Source organism: Macaca thibetana, chromosome 12 (genome assembly GCF_024542745.1).
Source record: "Macaca thibetana thibetana isolate TM-01 chromosome 12, ASM2454274v1, whole genome shotgun sequence".
Lineage (NCBI taxonomy): Eukaryota > Metazoa > Chordata > Mammalia > Primates > Cercopithecidae > Macaca > Macaca thibetana.
Window position 1 is genome coordinate 24,159,622 of NC_065589.1, and position 27,703 is coordinate 24,187,324.

Below are 27,703 nucleotides of genomic sequence, written 5' to 3' on the forward strand. Positions count from 1 at the left end.
AAATGTTAAAATCTGGATATACTCTTGGTAGTGATTCATATGTATCCGTGGGGAAAAGGCTGAAAAGCCTAAGAATCTTCTATTTTAGAGTCAGTTGCTATCATAAATTTAGATATTTTCTTGGGAAAAAAGGAAATTAGAAGTTCTGAAACGGGGCATGATATTATAAGTATATTTTGAGGATTGGGTCTTAATTTGGTAAGGCTCGTGGCTCTAGACACAGAATTTCTAAAACTGGTTCAGAGTTGTCATTCCACTAATGGAACTGATAAGACTAGAGCAAATATTTGCATTGAAGATATTAATGCTGATTCACCTTCATGCTTTATTTTTCCTTCTTTTTATAGGCCGAAGAACTGGAGTATTCTTGTGAGAAGTGTGGCGGAAAGTGTGCTCTTGTCAGGCACAAATTTAACAGGCTTCCTAGGTAATATATATATATATTTTTTTTGCTATGGACTAAAGAATTCACAGGTACATTTAATTGCTTTTCAGTTTTTCTTTTTAAAGTTCATACAAATATTACTGAATAAATGAAGGTTACCAGAATGGATTGGTAAAGAGGGTCAGGAAAGCTGAAATGTGCAGAGTGTAGAGAGAGGGTGGAGAGCTAGAATGCTCTTGGATAAGAAAGGTGGCCAGGTGTGATAGCTCACGCCTGTAATCCTAGCACTTTGGGAGGCTAAGGTAGGAGGATCACTTGAGTCCAGGAGTTCAAGACCAGCCTGGGTAACATAGGGAAACCCCCATCTCTACAAAAGAAAGAAATATATATTTAAAGGAAGGAAAAGGGTTTCAAATATTGAAGAGAAAAAGGGTCTTGAGAATTCCAAGAAAATGACAATAGAGGATACAGCTGCTGAGACTTTGGAATAGTTATAAGAACTAACTAGTCAATTTTTAATTTAGTAATGTGTAATATTCAGTTATAATTTGTTGTCCTGTGTTGTGCTGTAGTCTTTCTTTGTTATTCTCATACTTAGTAAAAACCTGCTATAGACACACACGTACATAGGAATAAAATAGGGAGTAATTTTTTGCAGTTTGTTCATTCCTTCATTCTGAGGATCTTATAACTTAGTAAATTTCCTGTAATCATAAGATAAATTTTCTGATAGAGGAATGAAATTAACTTATATTGTATCTGTTCTGTATAAACATAAAACTGAAGTAGTTACAAAAAATTATTATGTGGTTATAGGACAGCGTTTAGTTCTCTCCAAGAATAGATTACAAACACCAAGGTTATTATTAACATTAAGTATTTATGTAGCACTTTGCCTACAAAGTGCTTTACTTTCTTTTATTAGCTTCAATATTCTGTCAGTAAGTGTGGAATTTCTGGAACCTAGGCCCTAGAGACTAGTTCTTTTACATTTCATAATCTACTTCTTTCTAGAAAATGGGAGTTGGTTTTTTTTTTTTTTTGGTTGTTTTTTGTTGTTGTTGTTGTTGTTTTGATACAGAGTCTTGCTCTGTCCCCCAGGCTAGAGTGCAGTGGCACGATCTCAGCTCACTGCAACCTCTGCCTCATGGGTTCAAGCGATTCTCCTTCCTCAGCCTCCTGAGTAGCTGGGATTACAGGTGTGTGCCACCACACCTGGCTACTTTTTGTATTTTTAGTAGAGATGGGGTTTTGCCATGTTGACCAGGTTGGTCTTGAACTCCTGACCTTGGGTGATCTACCCACCTCAGCCTCCCAAAGTGCTGAGATTACAGGCATGAGCTACCGTGCGGCCAGCCAAGGAAGCTGGTTTTAAAGAAATGACTTTATAAAGGCTGGGCGTGGTGGTTCATGCCTGTAATCTCAACATTTTGGGAAGCCAAGGTGGAAGGATTGCTTGAGACCAGGAGTTCAGGACCAGCCTGGGCAACATGGTGAGACCCCCATCTCTACAAAAAATGTTGTGTTTTTTGTTTTTTTCAAACAGAGTCTCTTTCTGTTGCCTAGGCTGGAGTGCGGTGGCATGATCTTGGCTTACTGCAACCCCCGCTTCCTGGGTTCAAGCGATTCTCCTGCCTCGCCTCCTGAGTAGCTGGGATTACAGGGATGCGCCGCCACGCTCGGCGAATTTTTGTGTTTTTGGTAGAGACGGGGTTGTGCCATGTTGACCAGGCTGGTCTCAAACTCCTGACCTCAGGTGATCTGGCTGCCTTGGCCTCCTAAAGTATATAAATCATAGCAGTATTATTATATTGACTTAAGAGATTTATATTATATTTTTGACTTAAGAGACTGTTCTTTCCTATTTGTGAGTGGTTTGAGGCTAGGAAGGTGGGAGGAAGAATCTTAAGGCAAAGAATTGGTTGTTACCAGCTGTCACTAAGGAAACCATGTGTACAGTTAAAAAGACTAGTTTTGACCTCACATGCTGGATGTCTCTTCTCTTTCCCATTTTCTTGCTATTTGGTTTTTCAAGTAGGGGGAAAATAAATGCTAAGGGGAATTTTTCTCCTTGCTTTTCTTTCTTTTTTTTTGTTTTTTTTTTTTCCTGGTAGATCACTTGTGTTAAAGGTTAATTTATTCCAGACTTACGTGATAGAAGCTTCTGTTTGTCAAATCTCAATATTAGTCTTGTTCTACTTTTGTTTAATTTACTATTCAAAGCCACTCTTTAAATCCCGATGATTAGTCTTGTTGTACTTTCGTTCAGTTTAATATTCAAAGCCACTCTTATTCTTGAAGGGCCTGTTATCGTTATCAAATCTGTTCACAAAGTTGGGCCTCATCTTTGAAGATCAATGATTTTGACTATCATTTTCCTGTTTTATATTACTTTTTTTTTTTTTTTTTTTTTTTTTTTTTCCTTTTACTGCTCCGTGCATAGCAGGGCTACGCTATAGGCAGTGTGTCCAGAGTAGCCTCATATTACCTTTTATTTTGGTTAGGTTATTTGAAATTCTAGTCACAAGATTTAATTTTGACATTGGTTCCACATTAGTTGTGTCCTTGTATTCTCTCAAATTGTAAATTTTTGAAGATCCTGAGTTCTAGCATGCTTTTTAAAGAGAAGTACAATCCATAACTTCAATTTGCAAATTTTTGTTTGTGGCTTCTGTGATGAAGGCATGTATGGTAAGAAACAGTTTTTTATAGATCAGACATTTTTGTATGTGTGCCTGGAACTGAAGTTTATTCCCATAAGATTTTTGAAATTCAATTTTTAAAGTGTTCTTATGAGTTGAGAAATACATTTAATCCATCAAGCAGAGATCGTGTTCTGTATGAGAAGTGAAAAGGTTACCACAATTTTAACCATGAAGAATTCAGTCCTTCTAAAGAGGTAAAAGCCTTTTCAGACCCACAGACAAGATTTGGCATGCAAATTTTTGTAAAGCTTGTTTCTAGATGGGGAAACGTTTTGTATTTCCTCCTTAGCTTTCTACAGAGAAAGTGCTTCTGAAAATAAAAGAATAATTCTCATCAAATCATCTTGAAATAATTAATGTTTACCATTAAATATAAGAGCTATGTAACATTTTAATAGACATTATTTTACCAGTAGTGGCTATATAAAACCTATTGCTTTTTAAACTATGTAACAGTGAAGTAAATAATTTAAGGATTTAACCCAATATCAATGCCAAATTTAACATTCTTGTCTGCTGTATTTTATTTATTTGTGTTTTTTCTAGGAACATTGTAACTATTTTACCCAAACTGCACTAATCCACCATTGTCCCTGTTTTGTTTTTATTTGTATGCTTAACTGGCCCAATGCCTGTTACCTAACAGGTATTCAGTAAATATTCTTTGATGTGTCTTTGGTTTGGCCAAATGGATTTTTTAAATCAAAAGTCATCTACCATAGTTAGAGTGATCTATTTCACTATACAAGAGATACTTGTATTAAGTATGAATTAGTAAGGTTGTCATCTCCTGTTTTTCAGGGTCCTCATTCTCCATTTGAAACGATATAGCTTCAATGTGGCTCTCTCGCTTAACAATAAGATTGGGCAGCAAGTCATCATTCCAAGATACCTGACCCTGTCATCTCATTGCACTGAAAATACAAAACCACCTTTTACCCTTGGTTGGAGTGCACATATGGCAATGTAAGTCCTTGAGAGACTATGTCTTTACATTCCCTTTTGAAATAGAAAGGCTTTAGTATCTAATCAAAAGAATGACTGAATTACATAATATGACCCCAAGATAAAATCAGATCAATGGCCAGATGCAGTGGCTCATGCCTGTAATCCCAGCACTTTGGGAAGCTGAGGCAAGAGACTCGCTTGAGCCTAGGAGTTTGAAACCACCTATGGCAACAGAGCATGACCTCGTCTCTACAAAAAATAAAATAATAAAGCCAGCATGGTGGCACACACCTGTAGTCCCAGCTACTCGAGACTGAGGTGGGAGGATTGCTGGAGCCTGGGAGATGAAGTCTGCAGTGAATGGTGATCAGAGCAAGACCCTATCTCAAAAAAAAAAAAAAAAAAAAAAAAAGGAAAAGAAAAAATCAGACCAAGAAGGAGATTCTAATTTTGCTTTACTTTGTTTTAGTGTTAAATCACTGCCTGAAGTAATTGAAGATAATGCTTAAAATTTTTCCAAAGTTATTAGTTGTTTTTCATAGTGAGGTGCTTTTTTAGGAAGTGCTCTTTTTAGACTGCTAGAAGACAGTTTGATATACTTTGGGAATATAAATCAAACTTAGGTGATAATAAGAGTCACCTAGACACTAAAAATACTGATTTTTGTGTTTTTTCCCTGGAAGTTCTGTTTCAGTAGGTCTGAGATAGGGGCTTAGGAATCAATATTTTTAGCAAATGCCTCAGTTGACTCTTCAGGACATGCAGTTATGAGAAACCCTATACTCAATGTTATGCCTTCATTCATATATTATCAGCAGTGTAAAGAACTTAAATGGCTACTAAAATTTCTCAAGAAAAAAAGAAGTAATCTTTACTTTAGGTTTTGCTTCATTATGTATGCTGGGAAAACCTTAGGACTTCTTTGAGTGTTCCCCTTTTTTCTACATATTTGCATTACTTTGAAGCCGTATGTTATGTCATTCTTTTCTATACTCAAACACTAGTTTGGTGGAATAATAAAGTTATAGAACTTTAAAGATGAAAGACATTTTAGAGATATTTGTCCAAACCCTTAATTTTATACAAGAGGACCAAGGAAATTAAAGTTTGGTGGAATAATAAAGTTATAGAACTTTAAAGATGAAAGACATTTTAGAGATATTTGTCCAAACCCTTAATTTTATACAAGAGGACCAAGGAAATTAAATGATTTTCCTAAAGTCATACAGTTAGTGTCTGAAAGAGCAACGTCTCGTGGAAGTTTACACTAGTGTCTCAAGGGTCTACTAAGAAAAGCATGTGGCCAGAGAGTCTAAGTGTTTTCTGGTTTTTTCCTCTCACAGCTTTTCTTTGTGTGTTTTTGCTTGGTACATACTACCTTCTGCTGGTAGAGCTATTACTCTTGCTGGCAGTAGTGCTATGTCACACTAACAGTGTAGACTCTATGTGTTCACAGGCCTGAAGCCAAGCTATCTGACTGTACAATTTGATAGCTTTTAGACCTTACACAAATTCCTTGACTTGTCTGTAAGAAAAACAATAGGATGGTTGTGAACATTAAATGAGATGATAATACGTGGAGTTCTTGGCACAGTGTGTGACATCTAATAAGTCCTCAATAAATGAGAGCTATTACTTTAAAAGAACTGAGACAAAGTGATTTTCTCCAGGTTATTTTTTTCCTATGTATTACACTTGACTTCATTTCCAGTGCTGTCTATTTAGATTATTGGATCAAGGAGAGCCTAGAGATGGTATTTCATTTTCTCTTTTGGCCTCTATTGCTAGTAAATTTTTTTTTTTTTTTTTTTTTTTTTTTTTGACGGAGTCTCGCTGTGTCGCCCAGGCTGGAGTGCAGTGGCGCATCTCCACTCACTGCAAGCTCCTCCTCCCGGATTCACGCCATTCTCCTGCCTAAGCCTCCTGCGTAGCTGGGACTACAGGCGCCCGCAACCATGCCCGGCTAATGTTTTGTATTTTTGTAGTAGAGACGGGGTTTCACTGTGTTAGCCAGGATGGTCTCGATCTCCTGGCCTCATGAACCACCGTGCCCGGCCTTTTTTTTTTTTGAGATGGAGTCTCACTCCGTTGCCCAGGCTGGAGTGCAGTAGTGCGGTCACCGCTCACTACAACCTCCGCCTCCTGGGTTCAAGCAATTCTCATGCCTCAGCCTCCCGAGAAGCTGGGATTACAGGCACCCGCCACCAAACCCGGCTAATTTTTGTATTTTTAGTAGATACGGGGTTTCACCATGTTGGCCAGGCTGGACTTGAACTCCTGACCTCAGGTGATTCACCTGCCTCAGCTTCCCAAAGTGCTGAGATTACAGGCGTGAACCACTGCGCCTGGCCTATTGCTAGTAATTTAAAAAGTATTATAGTTGTTTGCTTTTCAAGAGGACATAAAAGGAATTATAGTACAGAATAATTCATTTTATAAGTCAAATATATATCTTTAATAATTCATTTGCATACATTATATATTTTCTAATTTTCTGATAGTTCTAGACCATTGAAAGCCTCTCAAATGGTGAATTCCTGCATCACCAGCCCTTCTACACCTTCAAAGTGAGTTATATTTCTTATGTACCCAAAATCTGTATTTAAGGATTTGGCTTACCCTAATCTCCAAGATTGCCTCCCTGCCTTTTCATTATTGTTTTTCTTTTTGCATGATAATGCTCTTTATTATCTATACTTTTGAAGCTTTCCTGAATTTGATTTAGAATATATTGAAGGATATAACAGATTTTAATCAGTGACACAAGGTTAGCTCATCCTCTCAATATTCTGTCTTAAACCTTTAAAAACTTATTATTGTTAATATGTAATAATTTCATCCTAAAACTCTAAAAATTAACAAGGACATAGGAGTCTAGGGACTTAAGGGATAAAATTACCCCTATTATTCTAAAACACTCTTCCTTAAAGATAGACATAGAATCCCAAAACATTTATTACCTGTTGTTAGCCAGTCTGGAAATTCTTCTTTGACACCGAATAGGAGTTATTTTGAAAGGGGACAGGAAAACAAGCAAGCATTCTACAAATGCCCTGGTTTTTTTTGTTGTTGTTGTATAAGACCAAACTTTATCCAAGGAGGGAAGCACATGCCTTTTTTGTTTGCTTTTTAAATATATTTCCTCTGAGATTTTACTAGAGGAGTTCCTGATTAGATCATTTTAATTGATTTAGTTGTCGTTTGACTTTTTAATTAATTTTTCTAAAAATTTGATGGCCCAAAGTACTTTTAGAGAAGAGACATTTTTGTTGTTTAAGGGCTTTTGGGGGGCTTATATAACCATAAAATGACATTTGGGAACTGCTATTTTCTTTTCCTCCTGTTAATTATTTTTCAGTGCAATTAAAACCAGATGACTAACATGACTAGAAATCTGAAATGGTACCGATATGAATACTCTTACCCGTTCTCAAGATACAAATGAGCAATACCACTTGGCTGCTTAGAAAGTGAGCAAGTGATGCATTTACAGGATGAATATTTTTCATTGCTACAGGCAAGCTGCCTTCTGTAAATATAGTAATTATTAATGGAATGCACTCTTTATGTACCAAGTCACTGTAGTTGCAAGAAAGAACTGATTTCATTGGGCATCATTGTACCTTGGCATGGTCATCTGTTCTCCAGGGTCTACTGGTATGAAAATTTGGGAGTTGATCAATAAAGAATGATTAGGCCCTAGAAGACTTGTCATGCCGATCAAACTTAAAAGAGGCTGAGTTATGAACCAGAATACCATTGATTCTTCTACAATGTCTTTTGTCACATTTGACCCTGGTGCAGTGGTAGCCAGGTGTCACCCTCCTTCAGCAAAATATTCATCTGGATAAACAAATTAATATGTTCAGGTTTGCTTGGTGAGCATGAAATCTGAAATGAGGAGTTAAGATGGCTAATTGGCTATTATACTAAAAACCCTTTTGAGCACATAATGGGAGGCTTTTCACGTGTTCAGGCTGGAGTGCAGTGATATCCTGGCTGCCCTGAGCCACACACTATGTTTGGGCTTATCACTGACCACTTGCCTCTTTTCTTTGATCTACATTGCTATGTAATTTTCCTGATTTCCACTTTGGCCTCTTATTTCTTGGTGCCATTAGTCTATATGTTTATTTTCAGTTTTGACATTCAGGTTAATTGTATTTCCCAGTTTTCATTTTATATATATTTTTTGTATTGCATATGAATTTATGTTAACCTCCATCAAAGAAAGTTCTTGTTCTTTGACCTTTACCACTTTTTTCTTTAGTTTATTTTCGGCTTACCTAGAAGACAACACAGTAACACCTTACTTATCTGGCATCATTAAAGGATTCCACATAAGTGAATTTTTATATAACTGAAGCTTACCCTTTTAAGCATTTATCTTTTAAAACATTTTTAACAGTTTGGATGAAAATGTTTCTAAAATATATTATGCTATTCCTTACATTCTTAAATAAAATAACTAAGGATAATTTAAGTATATCTTAATGACTTAAAATCAGCATTTTAAGTATCAATTATTGCACTGTGTTTCAATATGATATTGCCCTCAGAGGCTCTTATTACAAGACAGTTTGCTTTTACATTAAATGACTTTATAGTTCTTGTTTGCTTTTCTTGTGGTTATTCTTTCTCATTTCTTAGCTCTCATTTCTTGATGAACTTGATATACTATTTTATACACCATTTCCTGGGAAAGAAAGGGTCCCTCTAAGTACATGGGTTTTGGAACTGCCTTCCTCAGAAGCCTTTTTTTCTTACTTTGGAATCCCTATGTTCTGGAAAGTAGAGGTTGCCAGAAGTCTGACCTACAGATAAGTGGATAAGTGGAATGTTACTGTTATTTTTAAAGTGCATGGGTCATAATTTAAAAGATCACAAATTAGTCTTCATGCACTTTGTTGTCAAAAACATTTATTCATTGCTATGCCTGCATGAATTCAGTAGCATACTTTATAAAGACAATAGCAAATTTCATTGGGGTTGATCATTAAAAGAAAAAAGGCACAACATGATTAGTTTACTGATGATACGTAGTAGCATAAGAGTTGTCCAGTTTTCAAAGCATGGCTCTTTTGGAGTGGGGCAAAGGTAATGCTGAAATATACCTCTTTTGATGCATCTTTTTTTTCTGTTAAGTAATTTTCCGTAATGGAAAAGCAATTTGTTTTGGTATTTTTACATCAAAAGAATAACAAAGACAAATGTTTATCAGACTTTTTTTTTTCCCCCTTAAATTACAGGAAATTCACCTTCAAGTCCAAGAGTTCCTTGGCTTTATGCCTTGATTCAGACAGTGAGGATGAACTAAAACGTTCAGTGGCCCTCAGCCAGAGACTTTGTGAAATGTCAGGCAACGAACAGCAGCAAGAAGACCTGGAAAAAGTAAGTAATATTTTCTTAAAACATCTGACAAAAATTTGTTTAGCTCTTACTGTCCAAACAAATGTCTTTTATAACCATCATCAAACTAATTAATTTTAAAGAAAATGCCTTCTCTGGCTACAGAAATCAGTCTGTTTACAGATGGATCAAGACTTATGATAAATTAGTTGTTCTGAACAAATTACTTTCTTTTTTGCCCTTCAGAGCTACTTTTGCATATTGGTCCTCAAATAATTACTTGCTTTATTTTGGTAGCAGCGTTGTTTATTTGTTTGTTTGTTTTAAAGGCAGGGTATCACTCTGTTGCCCAGGCTGGAGTACAGTGGCATAATCATGGCTCACCACAGCCTCATCCTCCTGGGCTCAAACAATCCTCCTACCTCAGCTCCCCAGGTAGCTGGGACTACAGGCACACACCACCGTGCCTGGCTAGTTTTTAAAATTTTTTGTAGAGACAAGGTCTCACTATGTGGCCTAGGCAGGTCTAAAATTCCTGGACTCAGCTTCCCTAAGTGCTTGGATTACAGGCATGAACCACTACTCCCAGCCTGTAGCAATTATTTATGTGAGGGAACTGTAGTAAACATTTTATATCAACAGAGCAACCAAGTTATCTAATTGTTTAAATTATGGATTTATTAATTGGCTTAATATATAGATAATTATATGGATAGTTAATGCTTTGAAGATCTAAGCTTTTCTATGTGTTTACATTATCTTATGCAACTGTATTTTATTTTAAGCCTCCTTTTTAAATAATAGAATTATTTTAGTAGTTATTTTTGTTCTGAGTTGTTTCCTATCTTACTTTAAAGCCAGAGGTAGTTTGTGGTTGCTCAACTTGAATGAGAAATGAGTGAAAGTCCAAAATTCTCCCAGAAAACAATTTTTGAATATTTACATAATCTTTTTTTTTTTTTTTTTTTTTTTTTTGAGACGAAGTCTTGCTCTGTTGTCCAGGCTGGAATGCAGTGGCACGATCTTGGCTCACTACAGTCTTTGTCTCCCAGGTTCAAGTGATTCTCCTGCCTCAGCCTCCTGAGTAGCTGGGATTGCAGACGTGCACCACAACATCTCCCTAATTTTTGGATTTTGGTTTTTTATTTTTTATTTTTTTTGAGACAGAGTCTCGCCCTGTCACCCAGGCTGGAGTGCAGTGGTGTGATCTCAGCTTGCTGCATCCTCCACCTCCCAGGTTAAGGCGATTCTCTGTCTCCCTAGTAGCTGGGACTATAGGTGTGTGCCACCACGCCTGGCTAATTTTTTTATATTTTTAGTGGTGGCGGGATTTATCCACATTGGCCAGGCTGATCTTGAACTCCTGGCCTCAAGTGATCTGCTGGCCTCAGCCTCCCAAAGTACTGGGATTACAGGCATGAGCCACCACGCCCGGCCTAATTTTTGTATTTTTAGTAAAGACAGGTTTTCGCCACGTTGGCCAGGCTGGTCTCAAACTCCTGACCTCAGGTGATCCGCCCACCTTGGCCTCACAAAGTTCTGGGATTACAGGCGTGAGCCACCTTGCCTGGCCTTCTTTACATAATCTTGATGTCGTTTTTATTTTTCTCATTTATTATTAATAAGACCAGCTAACATTTATAATGGTGTAATAAGCATAATGATGGAATATTTACTGTATAATCTAAATATATCTGGAAGAAAATAAATTGAAAATACTTACAGAGTAATTATCTCTGAGTAATCTATTTTGAGTGAATTTATCTTATTATTTTTACATATTTCCAAATTTTTACAAAATTTATACTTGTTTCTATCAAGAAAAAATAATCGTGTATTCTTATATATTTATTTTTAAAGTTAGACTCACCATTTAGTTTATATATCAGTTATTGATTGTTAAATAACCCAAAGCATCAAAGAAAGGAAACTTTAGAAATAAAGTTGCTACTTTAAATGCTAACTAATATTGCTATATTTATAAGTATTCTGGTTTCTTCTAAAAGTAACTCTCTTCTTCAGGATTCAAAATTATGCCCAGTAGAGCCTGACAGGTCTGAATTGGAAAACTCAGGATTTGACAGAATGAGCGAAGAAGAGCTTCTAGCAGCTGTCTTGGAGATAAGTAAAAGAGATGCTTCACCGTCTCTGAGTCATGAAGATGATGATAAGCCAACTAGCAGTCCAGATACTGGATTTGCAGAAGATGATATTCAAGAAATGCCAGAAAATCCAGACACAATGGAAACTGAGAAGCCCAAAACAATCACAGAGCTGGGTAGGTTTAATGAAGATTAAACCTCTGTTAAACAAAACATAACTCTTTCAAAGTTTCGTAGTGACAAATGAGCTCCAAATAACCGGAGATAAATAGAAAAATTAGCTGAGCATGGTGGCGTGTGACCCTTATCCCTGCTACTCGGGAAGCTGAGGCAGGAGAATTCTCTTGAACCCAGGAGGCGGAGGTTGCAGTGAGCCAATATTGTGCCACTGCACTCCAGCCTAGGCGACAGAGTGAGACTCCTTCTCAGATAAAAACAAATAAAGGGAGGTGAAGTGGATCTGTTTATAACACGGCTGATGGTATTTTCATTCTATATTATAAAAAGCTTTAAAAAGTGAGAAGCAAATATTGTGACTAGTACACAGATACTAGTGGTAAAGTATGCCGTATCCCTTTAGGTATACATCAGTAGTAAAGCTAACCTTCTTATGTGCATTTAATATATGTTTGTGTCAGTTCTGAGGTGCTTTTCTCACCACTGCTGTTTAAGAAATTCATGGCCGGGCGCGGTGGCTCAAGCCTGTAATCCCAGCACTTTGGGAGGCCGAGACGGGCGGATCACGAGGTCAGGAGATCGAGACCATCCTGGCTAACACGGTGAAACCCCGTCTCTACTAAAAAATACAAAAAACTAGCCAGGCGAGCGAGGTGTCAGGTGCCTGTAGTCCCAGCTACTCAGGAGGCTGAGGCAGGAGAATGGCGTAGACCCGGGAGGTGGAACTTGCAGTGAGCTGAGATCCGGCCACTGCACTCCAGCCTGGGCGACAGAGCGAGACTCCATCTCAAAAAAAAAAAAAAAAAAAAGAAAAAGAAATTCATATAATTCTTTCATTTTCCTATATGGGAATTTACACCAGGTGTTAGGGTGTGAATAATTCAAGTTCTCCATCGCCTGCACAGTGCATTACTTAGTTTCTATGTTTAGATATATTTAGATACACAACTACTTACCACTGTGTTACAGTTGCCTGCAGTACTCAGTACAGTAACATGATGTACAGGTTTGTAGCCCAAGAGCAATAAGCTATACCATATAGCCTAGATGTGTAGTCAGCTATACCATCTAGGTTTGTGTTAAGTATGCTCGAAGATGTTCGCACAAAGATGAAATCACTTAATGCAATTTCTTAGAATGTATTTTCATCATTAAGCAACACGTGACTGTACATAAAATGCTATACTATTTTTTTGGTAATTTTTATTCATTTTTTGTTATCTAAAGCTATCAATGGGAACAACAGAGCTGAGCCATCCTGCCTTGTACTGTGGGTATTTTGAAACTTTTAGGTAGATGACTTTTACTGTCTTTTCCTATGACCAGTTCAAATTTTTCTCTCTTGATAGCCCCAAGATCTAAACAACTGTATATTGCTAATGTGTTTCAGGTACACCAAGCATAGGATTTTGAAAATGAAGAGAATACTAGAATATCAGAAAATTATTTTCTACATTCTCATAGTTGGAACCTCTTCAATTTTAAATTATTTTGCATGCAAGTAAAATAAGAATTAGTATATCCACATTTAACCGGAAACAAAAACGTGATGGTTTTTATACACAGGCATTAATTTTTTCCTTCTTCATACAAGTATCATTATGCAGTCCCTTTATTACATTTATAATCACTGCCCTTAGGTATCACTGGTTAATATTGGTGCTTTTGTCCCTTCCTGATTTATTTCCTGCTTTCTGCTCTCCTTTTCAGTTCTTTGCCCAGTCCTATAACTTCATAAAATTAACAAAGGGACAGCTACAGGAAGAGGTAATATGTAGCAATGTCCTATATCATGCACTTCAAGGGAGCTACAGTTTTTATAGCGTGAAAGGAGACAAAGTAGTTGGAAATGGCAGTGGGTAATAAAGAGGAAACCCACCCTGTAGCCAGGCTCTGGGGTATGGGGAAAAAACAACCTATACTTCAAAGAACACTAGAAAAATCCATAATGGGAGGCTTTAGAAGAAAAACTGGCCCTGACTAAACACTAAAGAGACCTGACAACCAAATGTAGTGAGTAACCTTAGGAGTCTAGGTTAGAAAAAATTCTACAAAAAATATTTTGGAAACAACTGGAAAAATGAGAATGTGGGCTATAGATTGGAATTATAAATAGAATTACTGTTAATATTCTTAGGTGTGATAATTGTTATGTAGGAAAATGTGCTTTTTAATTAAGAGATTCAGGCTGGGCTGGGTGTGGTGGCTCATGCCTGTAATCCCAGCGCTTTGGGAGGCTGAGGTGGTGAATCACCTGAGGTCAGGAGGTTAAGACCAACTTGACCAACGTGGTGAAACCCCATCTACCAAAAATACAAAATTAGCTGGGCATGATGTTACATGCCTATAATCACAGCTACGTGGGAGGCTGAGGCAGAAGTATTGCTTGAACACAGGAGGCGGAGGTTGCAGTGAGCCGATATTGCACCATTGCACTTCAGCCTGGGCAACAAGAGCAAAACTCTGTCTCAAAAAAAAAAAAAAAAAAGGCCAGGCGTGGTGGCTCACACCTGTAATCCCAGCACTTTGGGAGGCTGAGGCAGGTGAATCACGAGGTCAGGAGATCGAGACCATCCTTGCTAGCACAGTGAAACCCCGTCTCTACTAAAAATACAAAAAATTAGCGGGGTGTGGTGGCAGGGGCCTGTAGTCCCAGCTACTCGGGAGGCTGAGGCAGGAGAATGGCATGAACCCAGGAAGCGGAGCTTGCAGTGAGCCGAGATCATGCCACTGCACTCCAGCCTGGGTGACAGAGCGAGACTCCGTCTCAAAAGAAAAAAAGAGAGAGAGAAAGAGATTCAGGCTCACGTGCTTTGGGGTAAAGTATTATAATATAGGCAATTACAGTGTATTCACATGGCTCCATAGAAAAAAAAGAAAAATGTGAGTGAGTGTGTATACACACACTCAGTCTCCAAAGACAGCCTCTAGTGAACCATAGCTACCACTATGCATACTCTTGTATAGACCTCTTCACAGTGAATTTGGGAAGGCTATGTGAGTGCAGTAAAATGTGATTGAATTTATTCTGTGTCAAGTTTGTGATTAAACATTAAGGTGGCCTGGCAGCTTCCCCTTTTCTGCTTTTGGGAACCCTAGGCTGCTGTGTAAGAAGCTTGGCTGCCCTGCTGGAGAGATCACATTGAGAAGGAAAGACTCGTGAGATCACCAGAAGAAAGAGGATATCTAGCCATCTAATATCCCCAGCTAATCTTTCTTTTCTTTTTTTTTCCCTGGGTGGGACCAAGTCTCTCTCTGTCACCCAGACTGGAGTGCAGTGGCATGATCTCAGCTTACTGCAACCTCTGCCTTCCAGGTTCAAGTGATTCTCCTGCCTCAGCCTCCCGAGTATCTGGGATTACAGGCACCCGCCACCATGCCCAGCTAATTTTTTTTTTTTTTTTTTTGTATTTTTAGTAGAGATGGGGTTTCACCATGTTGGCCAGGCTGGTCTTGAACTCCTGACTTCAGGTGATCCACCCCCCTCAGCCTCCGAAAGTGCTAGGATTACAGGTGTGAGCCACTGCACCTGGCCCCAGCTGATCTTTCTAACCAACCCCACAAAGATGCCAAAGGAAAAAGAAAAAAATCAAGGGAGACATGTTTTTTGGCCTGAGCAGTTGGATAGATAATGGTATCATTTGCTGATATGAGGAAGGCATAGTTGATGAGACAAGGGAGGAATAAAAATTAAACAGGCAAATGGAGATTTCACCTAGTCATTTCAATATACAAGTTTAAAACTCAGGGAAGACATTCAGACTAGAGATATGAATTTGATATTTTGTCAGTTTGTGAGGCTATAGTAATACATGAGATCACTTAGGGAGAGAGCTTAAGTAGAAAAGACAGTCTGAAAAAGTGTCATGATCCCTTTCTTTCAGCAGCCTGTTTTCTCAGTTTCTGATCTTAATTCCAAAATCTTTTCTTCGACCCTATTTTGACTGCCCACTTATAGAAGTCATTACCCTAGACCAGTGCTTCTCAAAGTGTGAACTTAGATCATCAAATATAATCTGTGAACTTCCTGGAAATGCCCATTCTTGACACCACCTCAGACCTACTGACTGAGAAACTCTGGATGTGGTGCTTAGCAGTCTGTGTTTAGATAGACCCTCCGAGTGATTCTCATGCAATACTAAAGTGTGAAAACCACTCCCCTAGACTTTGTCGTCATCAATAACTGTACCACCTTTGAAATCTTTGTTTCAAATATCCTTGCTTAATCCTTCTTTCCATCCAGCTTACCTAGTGTCCTATTCTGACTTTATTACTTTATTTTTATGAACACTGCCAACCTATTGACTCTTACTTTTTTGCTATTCAGCACCTCCCTCTTATCATTACTTCCTTTCTTAGGCAGCCACATGCCATATTTTGGTACCCTTTTATCTCCTTCCTCTTTTCTTCTGTTGTAGTAGCCTGACAAAACCCAAATTCCCAACTCAACTAGCTACTTTTTCCATACCTGCACCTAAGCTACTGACAGTTGCTAAAGAAAATCACAAAACTGTGTTGAGTGAACTTTCCTTAAACTCAGGACTACACTCTTAAATGGGCACTAAATGCTACTAGTCAGTTCGGTAATACTTTGTTTTCTCAGTCTCCATGATGTCTTCCTGAAATCTGTACTTCTTTCTCTCTCTTTCTCCCTCTCTGTCTCCCTCCCTCAAATATGCCAAGGCCATTCTCATCTCAGAGCTTTTGCACTTAAGCTCCTTGAGGGCAAGCACCATGTTGCTTTAATTATCACTATATCCCCAGCTTCTACAACAGTGCTCGGCACATAGATTCTCAGTAAATATCTGTGACTTAACAGTTGCACTGTCTTGTGAATCAACTGAGGAGGGGTAGGAATACTAAGTAAGGTTTCACAGTCTCTAGACACTAGCCAGAAGGAATAGTGTATATAAAGACTCAGAAATGAGAAAGCCCACAGCAAATTAGTGGACCTAAAAGAAAGTTCAGAGTGATCTGTGTGACTGGAGCATATGGTTAAAGGGGAAATGCAAAAGATGAGACTAGAGATCTAAGTAGTCTCTGGTTTTTGCATGGCCTGAAGCCATGTTTAGGAATTTGGACTTTTGTTTCAAAGGCATTAGGAAGTTATTGGATATTTTAAGCAAACAATTATTTTGTAAGGATTTATGGTTGAAGAAAAGACCATTCTGGCTACAGAAGTTAGAGAAAAACTATAGTAATACCTGAGACCTCTTAGGAAATTGTTGCGGTAGTCCAAACCAGAAGTTAGTGGTGTCCTAAGCCAAGGTTTTGGCTTGAAAAAAAAAGTTGATGGATTCAAGAGATGGTTAGGAAATAATCATTTATCTTATGTGAGGAGTGAATGAGAGGGAGAAGTCAAATATGATCCTCAGATTTCTGTCTTTTAAAAGAAACTGTGGAAAATTATCTAATTCACTGAAATATAGAATATCAGGAAGAGAACGCGTTTCAATTAGGGTGTGGGGAAGAAGCAAACAGTGTATTCAGTGTAAGAATGTTCAGTTAAACACATGAATCCCTTTTGATCCATTGTGCAATCTTTAAAAGTGATTATTTCATGGCCATGTTTGTCCCCGTAGATTTTTAAATAGGTTCTGTATCTGTCTGATAATCTTATCCTGAAGACAAATGTATATTGACTTTAGTATCTTCAAGGAAACTTCCTTGATCTGCTTTCTAACACATGAATTAGTTACTAGTATAATCCAGGATTGTCTGAGGTACATTGAATCATTGAGTGCTCAAAATTATTGGTTAAGAAAAATTATTCGTCACATTTTTGAGTATGTTTTGATAATAAAAGTAATAATACTCATTTTATACTCTAAAATAGCAGCGTCAACCCCCAAGTCTTCCTTCCACTTGAAATGCTCATCATCAGTTAACTTTGCATATCTCAGTTGCAAATTTCCAAAACAGATAATCTAATTGGTTGAGTCAAATAATCCATTCCCAGTTCAGCAGGCTTAGATGGGAGAGACAGGCAGGGTCATGTAGACTTCCAAGCTGCCCCTTCTAGGCCATGGGAAGGGTCGTTTCTCCAATAATAGAAGAAAGGAAGAAATTATTGACATCTCTAGGATAATTGGTTTTTGTGTGTTTAATTGGGATTATCTGTAATATAATTTTTCTGAACAATTGGGATTTTTCCACCAAATGCTAAGTTTCTTTTCCTCTTTTAATAAATATTCAGCAATTCAGTACAACTCAAAATGCTAACTAGTTGCTGACTTAGAATCTAAAGCCAAGATGCTGTAAACTTCAGAGTTACCTGTGCTACAGAGAAATACAGTATTAGGGGCCGGGCACAGTGGCTCACACCTGTAATCCCAGCACTTTGGGAGGCCGTGGTAGGTGGATCACCTGAGGTCAGGAGTTCAAGACCAGCCTGGCCAACATGGTGAAACCCTGTCTCTACTAAAAATAAAAAATGAGCTGGCTGTGGTGGCACACACCTGTAATCCAAGCTACTCAGGAGACTGAGGCAGAAAAATCGCTTGAATCTGGGAGGTGGAGGTTGCGGTGAGCCGAGATTGTGCCACTGTACTCCAGCCTGGCCAACAGAGCAAGAGTCTTTCTCAAAAAATAAAATAAAATACAGTATTAGGGCAGCTAAAGAGCATATACAAACTCAGTAACAATATGCATAGCATGAGTATATAAAGGTAATTCTTACTGGCCAGTTAAATACTTTTTGATGAGGAGGTTTACTTAGTAATGTTTGATATAGTTAACGCTTGTATTTGTATTGAAAATTACTGTGGCCCAGGCATTGAAAATTACTATTACAGGTGGCTCAATCCTGTAATGCTAGCACTTTAGGAGGCCAAGGCTGATGAATCACCTGACGTCAGGAGGTCAAGACCAGCCTGACCAATATGGTGAAACCCCGCCTCTACTAAAAATACAAAATTAGCTGGGCATGTTGGTGCATGCTACTTGGGAGGCTGAGGCAGGAGAATCCCAGCTACTTGGGAGGCTGAGGTAGGAGAATTGCTTGAATCTGGGAGGTGGAGGTTGCAATGAGCCGCAATCATGCCACTGCACTCCAGCCTGGGCAACAAGAGCGAAACTCCATCTCAAAAAACAAAAATAATAATAATAATAATAATAAAGTTATTATGAAATGGCCAGGTATGGTGGCTCATGCCTGTTAATCCCAGCACTTTGGGAGGCCGAGGTGGGCGGATCACTTGAGGTCAGGAGTTCGAGACCAACCTGGCCAATATGGTGAAACCCCGTCTCTACTGAAAATATAAAAAATTAGCCAGGTGTTATGGTGCACACCTGTAATCCCAGCTACTGGGGAGGCTGAGGCAGGAGAATCGCTTGAACCTAGAAGGCGGAGGTTGCAGTGAGCAGATACTGTGCCACTGCACTCCAGCCTGGACGACAGAGCAAAACTCAGTCTGAAAAAAAAAAAAATCATGAAATGTTATTGCTCTAACAATTCAGATAACCAGAAGAAAATCATAACTATCCTGTTTATTTTAGCTAGCCATAGTCTAGAAATTGAGAAGGAACAGGCCGGGAGGGGTGGCTCACACCTGTAATCCCAGCACTTTGGGAGGCCAAGGTGGGCAGATCACCTGAGGTCAGGAGTTCAAGACCAACCTGGCCAACATGGTGAAACCCTATCTCTACCAAAAAAAAATAAAAATTAGGCCAGGCATGGTGGCTCATGCCTGTAATCTCAGCACTTTGGGAGGCCGAGGTAGTCCGATCACGAGGTCAGGAGTTCGAGACCAGCCTGACCAAGATGGTGAAACCTCATCTCTTCTAAAAATATAAAAATTAGCCAGGCATGGTGGCTAATTAGCCAGGCATGGTGGCCCGTAATCCCAGCTACTCGGAAGGCTGAAGCAGGAGAATCGCTTGAACCCTAGAGGCAAAGGTTGCAGTGAGCCGAGATCATGCCACTGCACTCCAGCCTGAGCAACAGAGTGAGACTCCATCTCAAAAAAAAGTGTGTGTGTGTGTGTATATGTATATATAAAGTGTGTGTATATATGTGTGTGTATATATGTATATATACACATATGTGTGTGTGTGTATATATACACGTGTGTGTGTATATGTGTATATATACATATGTGTGTGTATATGTATATATACACAATATATGTGTGTGTATATATATAAATTAGCCAGGCATGGTATCGGGCACCTGCAGTCCCAGCTACTCAGGAGTCTGAGGCGGAAGAATTGCTTGAAAGAGGCGGAGGTTGCAGTGAGCCACTGCACTCCAGCCTGGGAGTAGGGGGAGGGGAGGGGAGGGGAGTGGGGATTTCTTACCTTCCTGAATGTTTTAAACATACACTGTATGTTGCCATACACTCTTTTGATTTAGATATATACAATCCTTGTTTGATTATTAATGTTTAAACACGTGTTCAACATACAGTGTGATAAATGGGGAAAATCGGGCAGGCACAGTAGCTCACACCTGTAATCTCAGCATTTTGGGAGCTCAAGGTGGGCAGATCACCTGAGATCAGGAGTTTGAGAGCAGCTAGCCAATGTAGTGAAACCTCATCTCTACTAAAACAAAAATCAGTTGGGCGTGATGGCGTGTGCCTTTAATCCCAGCTACTTGGTGGCTAATGCACGAGAATTGCTTGAACCCAGGAGACAGAGGTTGCAATGAGCCGAGATCGTGCCACTGGACTCCAGCCTGGGCGAGAGAGAGAGACACTGTCTCTAAATAATAAATGGGGAAAATCTCTTGATCGTTTTGGCCTAATTCTTTCTTCATTTGCTCTAAACAATATTTTATTTCCAGTACTTGGTCAAGTGACACTATGACCTATGGCTGTTTTTTCTTCCCCATCTTTACATAGTGTGTTTCTGATGATTAATTAACTTTTAGAACCATTACTGTAGATCATTTGTTCTCAAAAGAGAACAGTTTTGCCTTCCAGGGTACATACGGTAATGTCTATCATTTTTGGTTTTCACAACTGTAGAGGGTGGATGCTACTGACATTTAGTAGGTAGAGGCCAGAAACACTGCTAAACGTTCTACAATGAACAGGACATACTCTTTTCCCCTCACCCCAACAAAAGCTTGTCCCACCCAAAATGTCAGCTCTAAGGTTGATCAACCCTGACGTAGATCTAGTAAGGTGAAATTGTATGTCCTAAGCAAATTATAGATGAAATTAGGGTAAATTCCTTTATGAACAGTAGGTGTCACTCTAGTTCAGAAATTTCCATTTATTAGAGAGGATTTTCCAAATTAATATTATGTTCTGCTTCCTCAGATCCTGCCAGTTTTACTGAGATAACTAAAGACTGTGATGAGAATAAAGAAAACAAAACTCCAGAAGGATCTCAGGGAGAGATTGATTGGCTCCAGCAGTATGATATGGAGCGTGAAAGGGAAGAGCAAGAGCTTCAGCAGGCACTGGCTCAGAGCCTTCAAGAGCAAGTAAGAGATATTTATATTGCTACTTTCTCTGTACTTATCTTTCCTGAGAAATAGAATAATAATAACTAATGTGTTGAGCACTTACTATGTGTCAGACGTTGTTCCAGATGATTTACATACAGTAAGTCATTGGGGGAAAAAAAAGACTTGTTTGAGGCAGGGCTTGGTAGTTCATGCCTGTAATCTGAGTACTTTGGGAGGCTGAGGCGGGCAGATCACTTGAGGCCAGGAGTTTAAGACCAGCCTAGCCATCATGACAAAGCCGTGTCTACTAAAAATGTAAAACTTAGCCAGGCATGGTGACACATGCCTGTAGTCCCAGCTACTTGGGAGGCTGAGGCAGGAGAATCACTTGAACCCAGGAGGCGGAGGTTGCAGTGAGCTGAGATCACGCCACTGCGCTCCAGCCTGTGTTTGAAACAGGTACATGGGTAGTTTTTCTTTTTTTGAAAATCCAAATGCAATAAAATGTATTGTTGGTTACCTTTCATAACTATAATTCATTGCTTGCGAAAACAGGATGGGATATTGTAGATTATTCCTAGTCCAAATTTATTTTTTTATTTTTATTTTTATTTTTTATTTTAATTTTTTAGAGACAGGGCCTTGTTATGTTGCCCAGGCTGGTTTTGAACTCCCGGACTGAAGCAGTCCTCCTCCTTTGGCCTCCGAAAGTGCTAGGACTACAGATGTGAGCCACCATGCCTGGCTTCCCAGTCCAGCATTATTATGCAAGCTGTAGAAACAGCCAGTCTACCACCATGATTTTATAATAATATTTTAAGGCATTGTATTTGTTTTGGTTATTTTCTAAGAATATAAATTTTTTATGAATTATTTGAATATAGAATTATCAGAAATAGTATCTAAAATCTAATTTTCAGATTTTAGTGTTAGAACATTTATCTGCCTGTTTATTTATTAAGATAGGGTCTTGCTCAGTTGTCCAGGCTGGAATGCAGTGGCTTGATCATGACTCACTGCAGCTTCAAACTCCTGAGCTCAAGCAATTCTCCTGCCTAGGTCTCTCAAGTACATGGGACCACAGGAGCACCCACCATGCCCAGCTCATTTTTTTATTTTTAGTAAAGACAGGGTCACTGTTGCCCAGGCTGGTCTCAAACTCCTGGGCTTAAGCAGTCCTCCCACCACAACCTCCCAAAGTGCAGGGATTATAAGCATGAACTATTTGCACCCAGCCCTTGCTCTTTTCTTTATGTAGTAACCTATTCTTCAGTGTTCACTTTATGCCACTTGTTTTCCACTGTTACAATTACCTGAAATACCAGATTTATAGGCAATAGGATCTGACTTACAGGTATGATAGTTATCTAATCCTGTGCAATCCCAGTCATGTTAGTAAACATTTACCAAGACTCCCTAGAATGAATGGGTAGGTTTAGTGCTTGTTTGAGGCCTGCTTTGGGTTCATCAGATAATCAGGTTAAGAAATCTAAGCTGGGCACTGTGGCTCACGCCTGTAATCCCAGCACTTTGGGAGGCCAAAATGGTTGAATACCTTAAGGCTGGGAGTTCTAAACCAGCCTGGCCAAAATGGTGACACTCTGTCTCTGCTAAAAATACAAAAATTAAGCTGGTGTCGTGGTATGCGCCTGTATTCCCAGCTACTCGGGAAGCTGAGACAGAAGAATCGCTTGAACCGGGATGCGGAGGTTGCAGTGAGCCGAGATCTTGCCACTACACTCCAGCCTGAGAGACAGAGCAACACTCTTCTCAAAAGAGAAAAGAAATCTATTTGGCCAGATAGGGTGGCTCATGCCTGTAATCCCAGCACTTTGGGAGGCTAAGACAGATGAATCACTTGAGCCCAGGAGTTTGAAACCAGCCTGGGCAACATGACAGAACCCCATCTCTACAAAAAATACAAAAATTAGCCAGATGTGGTAGTGCACACCTGTAGTCCCAGCTACTTGAGAGGCTGCTTGAGCCCAGGAGGCAGAGGTTGCAGTGAGCCAGGGTCATGCCATTCCACTCCAGCCTGGGGGACAGAGGAAGACTATCTCAAAAAAAATAAATCTAGGCTGGCGCAGTGGCTCACACCTGTAATCCCAGCACTTTGGGAGGCCTAGGCGGGTGGAATACCTGAGGTCAGGAGTTTGAGACCAGCCTGGCCAACATGACAAAATGCCATCTCTACTAAAAATACAAAAATTAGTCAGGTGTGGTGGCGCGCACTTGTAATCCCAGCTAGTAGGAAGGCTGAGGTACGAGAATCGCTTGAACCCAGGAGGTGGAGGTTGCAGTGAGCCAAGACCATGCTACTGTACTTTTGCCTGGACTATAGAGCAAGACTCTGTCTCAAAAAAAAAAAGAAAGAAAATAAATCTAATTTCTCTAGATCAGTGGTTCTGAATCTTAACTGCACATTCAAATTAACTGGGGAGCTTTAAAAATACTGGAGTGGGCTGGGTGTGGTGGCTCATGCCTGTAATTCCAGCACTTTGGGAGGCTGAGGCAGGCAGATCACGAGATCAAGAGATTGAGACCATCCTGGCCAACATGGTGAAACCCCATCTCTACTAAAAATACAAAAAAAAATTAGCTGGGCGTGGTGGCACGCACGTGTAGTCCCAGCTACTCTGGGGGCTGAGGCAGGAGAATCACTTGAACCCGGGAGGTAGAGGATGCAGTGAGCCGAGATCGTACCACTGCACTCCAGCCTGCTAACAGGCAAGACTCTCTCTCCAAAAAAAAACAAAAAAAAAATTTCTTTAAAAATACTGGAGTGTTCTGCTCTGATACGATTGATCTGGAGTGTGGTCTGGGCATTTGGATCTCTCTTCTTTTAACACGGATTTTTAAAAGCTTCTCTCACTGATTTCTTTTGTTTGTTTGTTTGTGATGGAGTCTCGCCCTGTTGCCCAGGCTGGGGTGCAATGGTGTGATCTTGGCTCACTGCAACCTCCGCCTCCTGGGTTTAAGCGATTCTCCTGCCTCAGCCTCCCAAGTATCTGGGATTACAGGGACGTGCCACCACACCTGGCTAATTTTTGTATTTTTAGTAGAGAAGGGGGTTTCACGACATTGGCCAGGCTGTTCTCAAACTCCTGACTGTGTGATCCGCCTTCCTGGGCCTCCCAGAGTGCTGGGATTACAGGCGGGAGCCTGGCCTCACTGATTTCAATGGGCAGCCAAGATCGAGAATTGCTATTTTAAAACCATTTCAGAACCAGCTGTTCTAGGGTTTTTTTTGTTTTGTTTTTCTTTTTCTTTTTTTGTAAGAAGTTCTACTCTAGCTATCTTGTCATCAAGATGGCAAACTATTTTACCAGTAATATATCATAGTCATTTGTATTGGAAAACTGTTTTTTTTTTTTTTTTGAGATGGAGTCTCGCTTTGTTGCCCAGGCTGGAGTACAGTGGCACCGTCTTGGCTCACTGCAGCCTCCCCCTCCTGGGTTCAAGTGATTCTTCTGCCTCAGCCTCCCAAGTAGCTGGGATTACAGGCACCCGCCACCATGCCTGGCTAATTTTTGTATTTTTAGTGGTGACAGGGTTACACCACATTAGCCAGTCTGGTTTTGAACTTCTGACCTCAAGTGATCCACCTGCCTTCACCTCCCAAAGTGTAGAAGACTTACATGTATGTATGTTTGTATGTATGTATGTGATGGAGTCTTGCTCTGTCTCCCAGGCTGGAGTGTGGGGGCATGATCCCGGCTCACTGCAACCTCCACCTCCCACGTTCAAGTGATTCTCCTGCCTCAGCCTCCCGAGTAGCTGGGATTACAGGTGCCCAACTAATTTTTGCATTTTAGTAGAGAAAGGATTTTGCCATGTTGTCCAGGCTCGTCTTGAACTCCTGACCTCAAGTGATCCACCTGTCTCAGCCTCCCAAAGTGCTGAGATTGCAGGCGTGAGCCACTGCGCCCAGCCAAAACTTGCTTTTAATATAAATAACCAAGGTCTGATTTCTTAGCAAAAATTCCTTTATAGTGCATGAGAAGAAAAAATTCAGCACCTTTTTTCATAGATGAAAGACATACATACTATTTGTTATCAGCTGACTCAGTTAAAACTTCTCAGATATGAGGATAGGGTTGTAAGAGGACGTGTCTTTAGTTTGGTATACCTGCGTCATTTTGTTGATAAGTAAAAGAGAATCTTGCCTTTTGGTTTCAGAGTAGACTTATTCTGAAGAAAGTATAAAATAAATTTTTTAAAGTATAAAATAACTTTATACTCTAATATGAAAGTATATTTTTTCTTATTCATATGTTGTTTGTAAATTATCTTTTCTGAAGATGACGAAGGAAATTTTTTGTTATACTCAACATTTCCCTGTCCTTATATAATTAAAATAGTCATCTAGGCCGGGCGCAGTGGCTCACGCCTATAATCCCAGAACTTTTAGAAGCCAAGGTGGGAGGATCACTTGAGGCCGAGAGTTCGAGACCAGTCTGGGCAATAAAGCAAGATCTCGTCTCTACATAAATGAAAATAAAAATAGTCATCTAGTTTGAGACATTTCAGGAGATGTTGAAGGTACTTTTTTTTGTTGTTTTTTGAGAGTGTCGCTCTGTCACTCAGGCTGGAGTGCAGTGATGCAACGTTGGCTCACTGCAAGCTCTGCCTCCTGGGTTCACGCCATTCTCCGGCCTCAGTCTCTCGAGTAGCTGGGACTACAGGCGCCTGCCACCACGCCCAGCTAATTTTTTGTATTTTTAGTAGAGATCGGGTTTCACGTGTTAACCAGGATGGCCTCGATCTCCTGACCTCGTGAGTCACCCTCCTCAGTCTCCCAAAGTGCTGGGATTACAGGCATGAGCCACCCACACCTGGCCAGAAGGTACTGTTTTTTTCTAAGAGAACCTCAGATATATCAGAAAATTAATAGTCAGTGGCATTCATGTAGTATTTGCCAAGCATCCACTGTATGTCTTGGTTTCTTCAGCAAGAATAAAAATAGAAACCTATGAATAATATCTTGTGGAAATGTTCGTCTGGCCGTCTGTTACAGACTTAAGGTGAGTGATATGTTAGAGCTGGCTCTCAAAATCAGCTCAGGAGAGCCAATTATATGCCCTTCCCAACTCTGTGTTCACTGTCACGTTAGTAGCTTAAAATTGGCCGTGGTGGGAGTATTTATTTATACCATGGAAATTGGAAAATGCTATAAATCAGGGGAAAGAAAAGACATAAATTTGTATCTACTGTGTGCCCGGCACTTTGTTTTGATGTTTTGTTTTTTATTTTTTTGAGACGGAGTTTCGTTCTTGTCGCCCAGGCTGGAGTGCAATGATGTGATCTTGGCTCACTACAACCTCCACCTGCCAGGTTCAAGTGATTCTCCTGCCTCAGCCTCTCGAGTAGCTGGGATTACAAGAGCCTGCCACCACACCTGGCTAATTTTTATATTTTTAGTAGAGAAGGGGTTTCACCACGTTGTCCAGGCTGGTCTCGAACTCCGGACCTCAGGTGATCTGCCTGCCTCGGCCTCCCAAAGTGCTGGGATTATAGGCATGAGTTTACATGCCCAGCTTACTTCTAAGGTTGTGTTTTAAGAGGACAATGTTGAAAAAAGTAAAGAACTTCCCCACATTCCTTAAAAGGTTATATTCCAAACATCCATCAGGTTATAGAAAGTATTCTTAGCAAATGCTTCCAGAGAAACTGATTTTATCCTCATTAAGTAAGTTTAATCAGTACCTCTTTAAATACCTTAGTTTTTGTTCTTTTCCCTTTAGGAGGCTTGGGAACAGAAAGAAGATGATGACCTCAAAAGAGCTACCGAGTTAAGTCTTCAAGGTGTGGAGATCATTTTAATTAATTTTTTTAATGGTAAAATTACCATTCACACATAGAAGAACGTATAAAGAGTGTGTGTGTGTGTGTGTGTGTGTGTGTTGTGGGGAATAGCGTGTGTGTGTGTGTGTGTGTGTGTGTGTGTGTGTGTGTTGTGGGGGATAGCCTCTCACTCTGTCACCCAGGCTGGAGTGCAGTGGTGCAGTCTTGGCTCACTGCAACCTCCACCTCCTGGGTACAAGCAATTCTCGTGCCTCAGCCTCCCGAGTAGCTGGAATTATCGGTTGTGCCACCACACCCAGCTAATTTTTGTATTTTTAGTAGAGATGGGGTTTCACCATGTTGGCCAAGACTGGTCTTGAACTCCTGGCTTCAAGTGATCCACCCGCCTCAGCCTCCCAAAGTGCCGAGATTACAGGCTAAAATGTGTTTTTTGATAACAAATTTGAATACCTCCCAGGTAAAGAAATAGAACCTTAGAAGTAACTTTTATATCTCTCCTTTTTGTCTTCCTCCCAGAGGAAACCACTAATCTAATGTTTATATTCATCTTCAGCTTGCTTTTTTCAAAATAATTTTTGTCATCTATACCCATATCTCTAACTATATGTTTTTTAATTTTGAAAAATTAGCAGGAAAATCTATCATCTGTTTAATGAAAGTTATAATTTTGTCACTGTTACGAGTCCTAGAACAACATGATGTGGCTTCAGGTTCCCTGTGAATTTTCAAGAGCTTATTCTGGGGAAGTCAGTGGGCAGTCATGAGTGAGTGTATTAGGTAGCATAAGGTTCACATGTCATACCATTTGGCAGAATTAATATGTGGACCAGGTATT

The 27,703-nt window shown here is 39.7% G+C and overlaps 1 protein-coding gene across 4 annotated transcripts in view; it reads left to right on the forward strand.

The window, feature by feature from the left end:
• Positions 1-27,703, forward strand: part of USP37 (ubiquitin specific peptidase 37) — a 124,967-nt gene that overhangs the window by 83,713 nt on the left and 13,551 nt on the right. For 3 of the 4 annotated variants that reach the window (XM_050751255.1, XM_050751256.1, XM_050751257.1), the window contains 7 exons: positions 348-427; positions 3,892-4,056; positions 6,540-6,605; positions 9,288-9,429; positions 11,410-11,665; positions 20,933-21,099; positions 26,808-26,868. In XM_050751255.1, coding sequence (XP_050607212.1) covers positions 348-427; positions 3,892-4,056; positions 6,540-6,605; positions 9,288-9,429; positions 11,410-11,665; positions 20,933-21,099; positions 26,808-26,868 — 937 coding nt within the window. The remainder of the gene's footprint in view (positions 1-347; positions 428-3,891; positions 4,057-6,539; positions 6,606-9,287; positions 9,430-11,409; positions 11,666-20,932; positions 21,100-26,807; positions 26,869-27,703) is intronic. The other variant, XM_050751258.1, reaches the window with a different exon arrangement.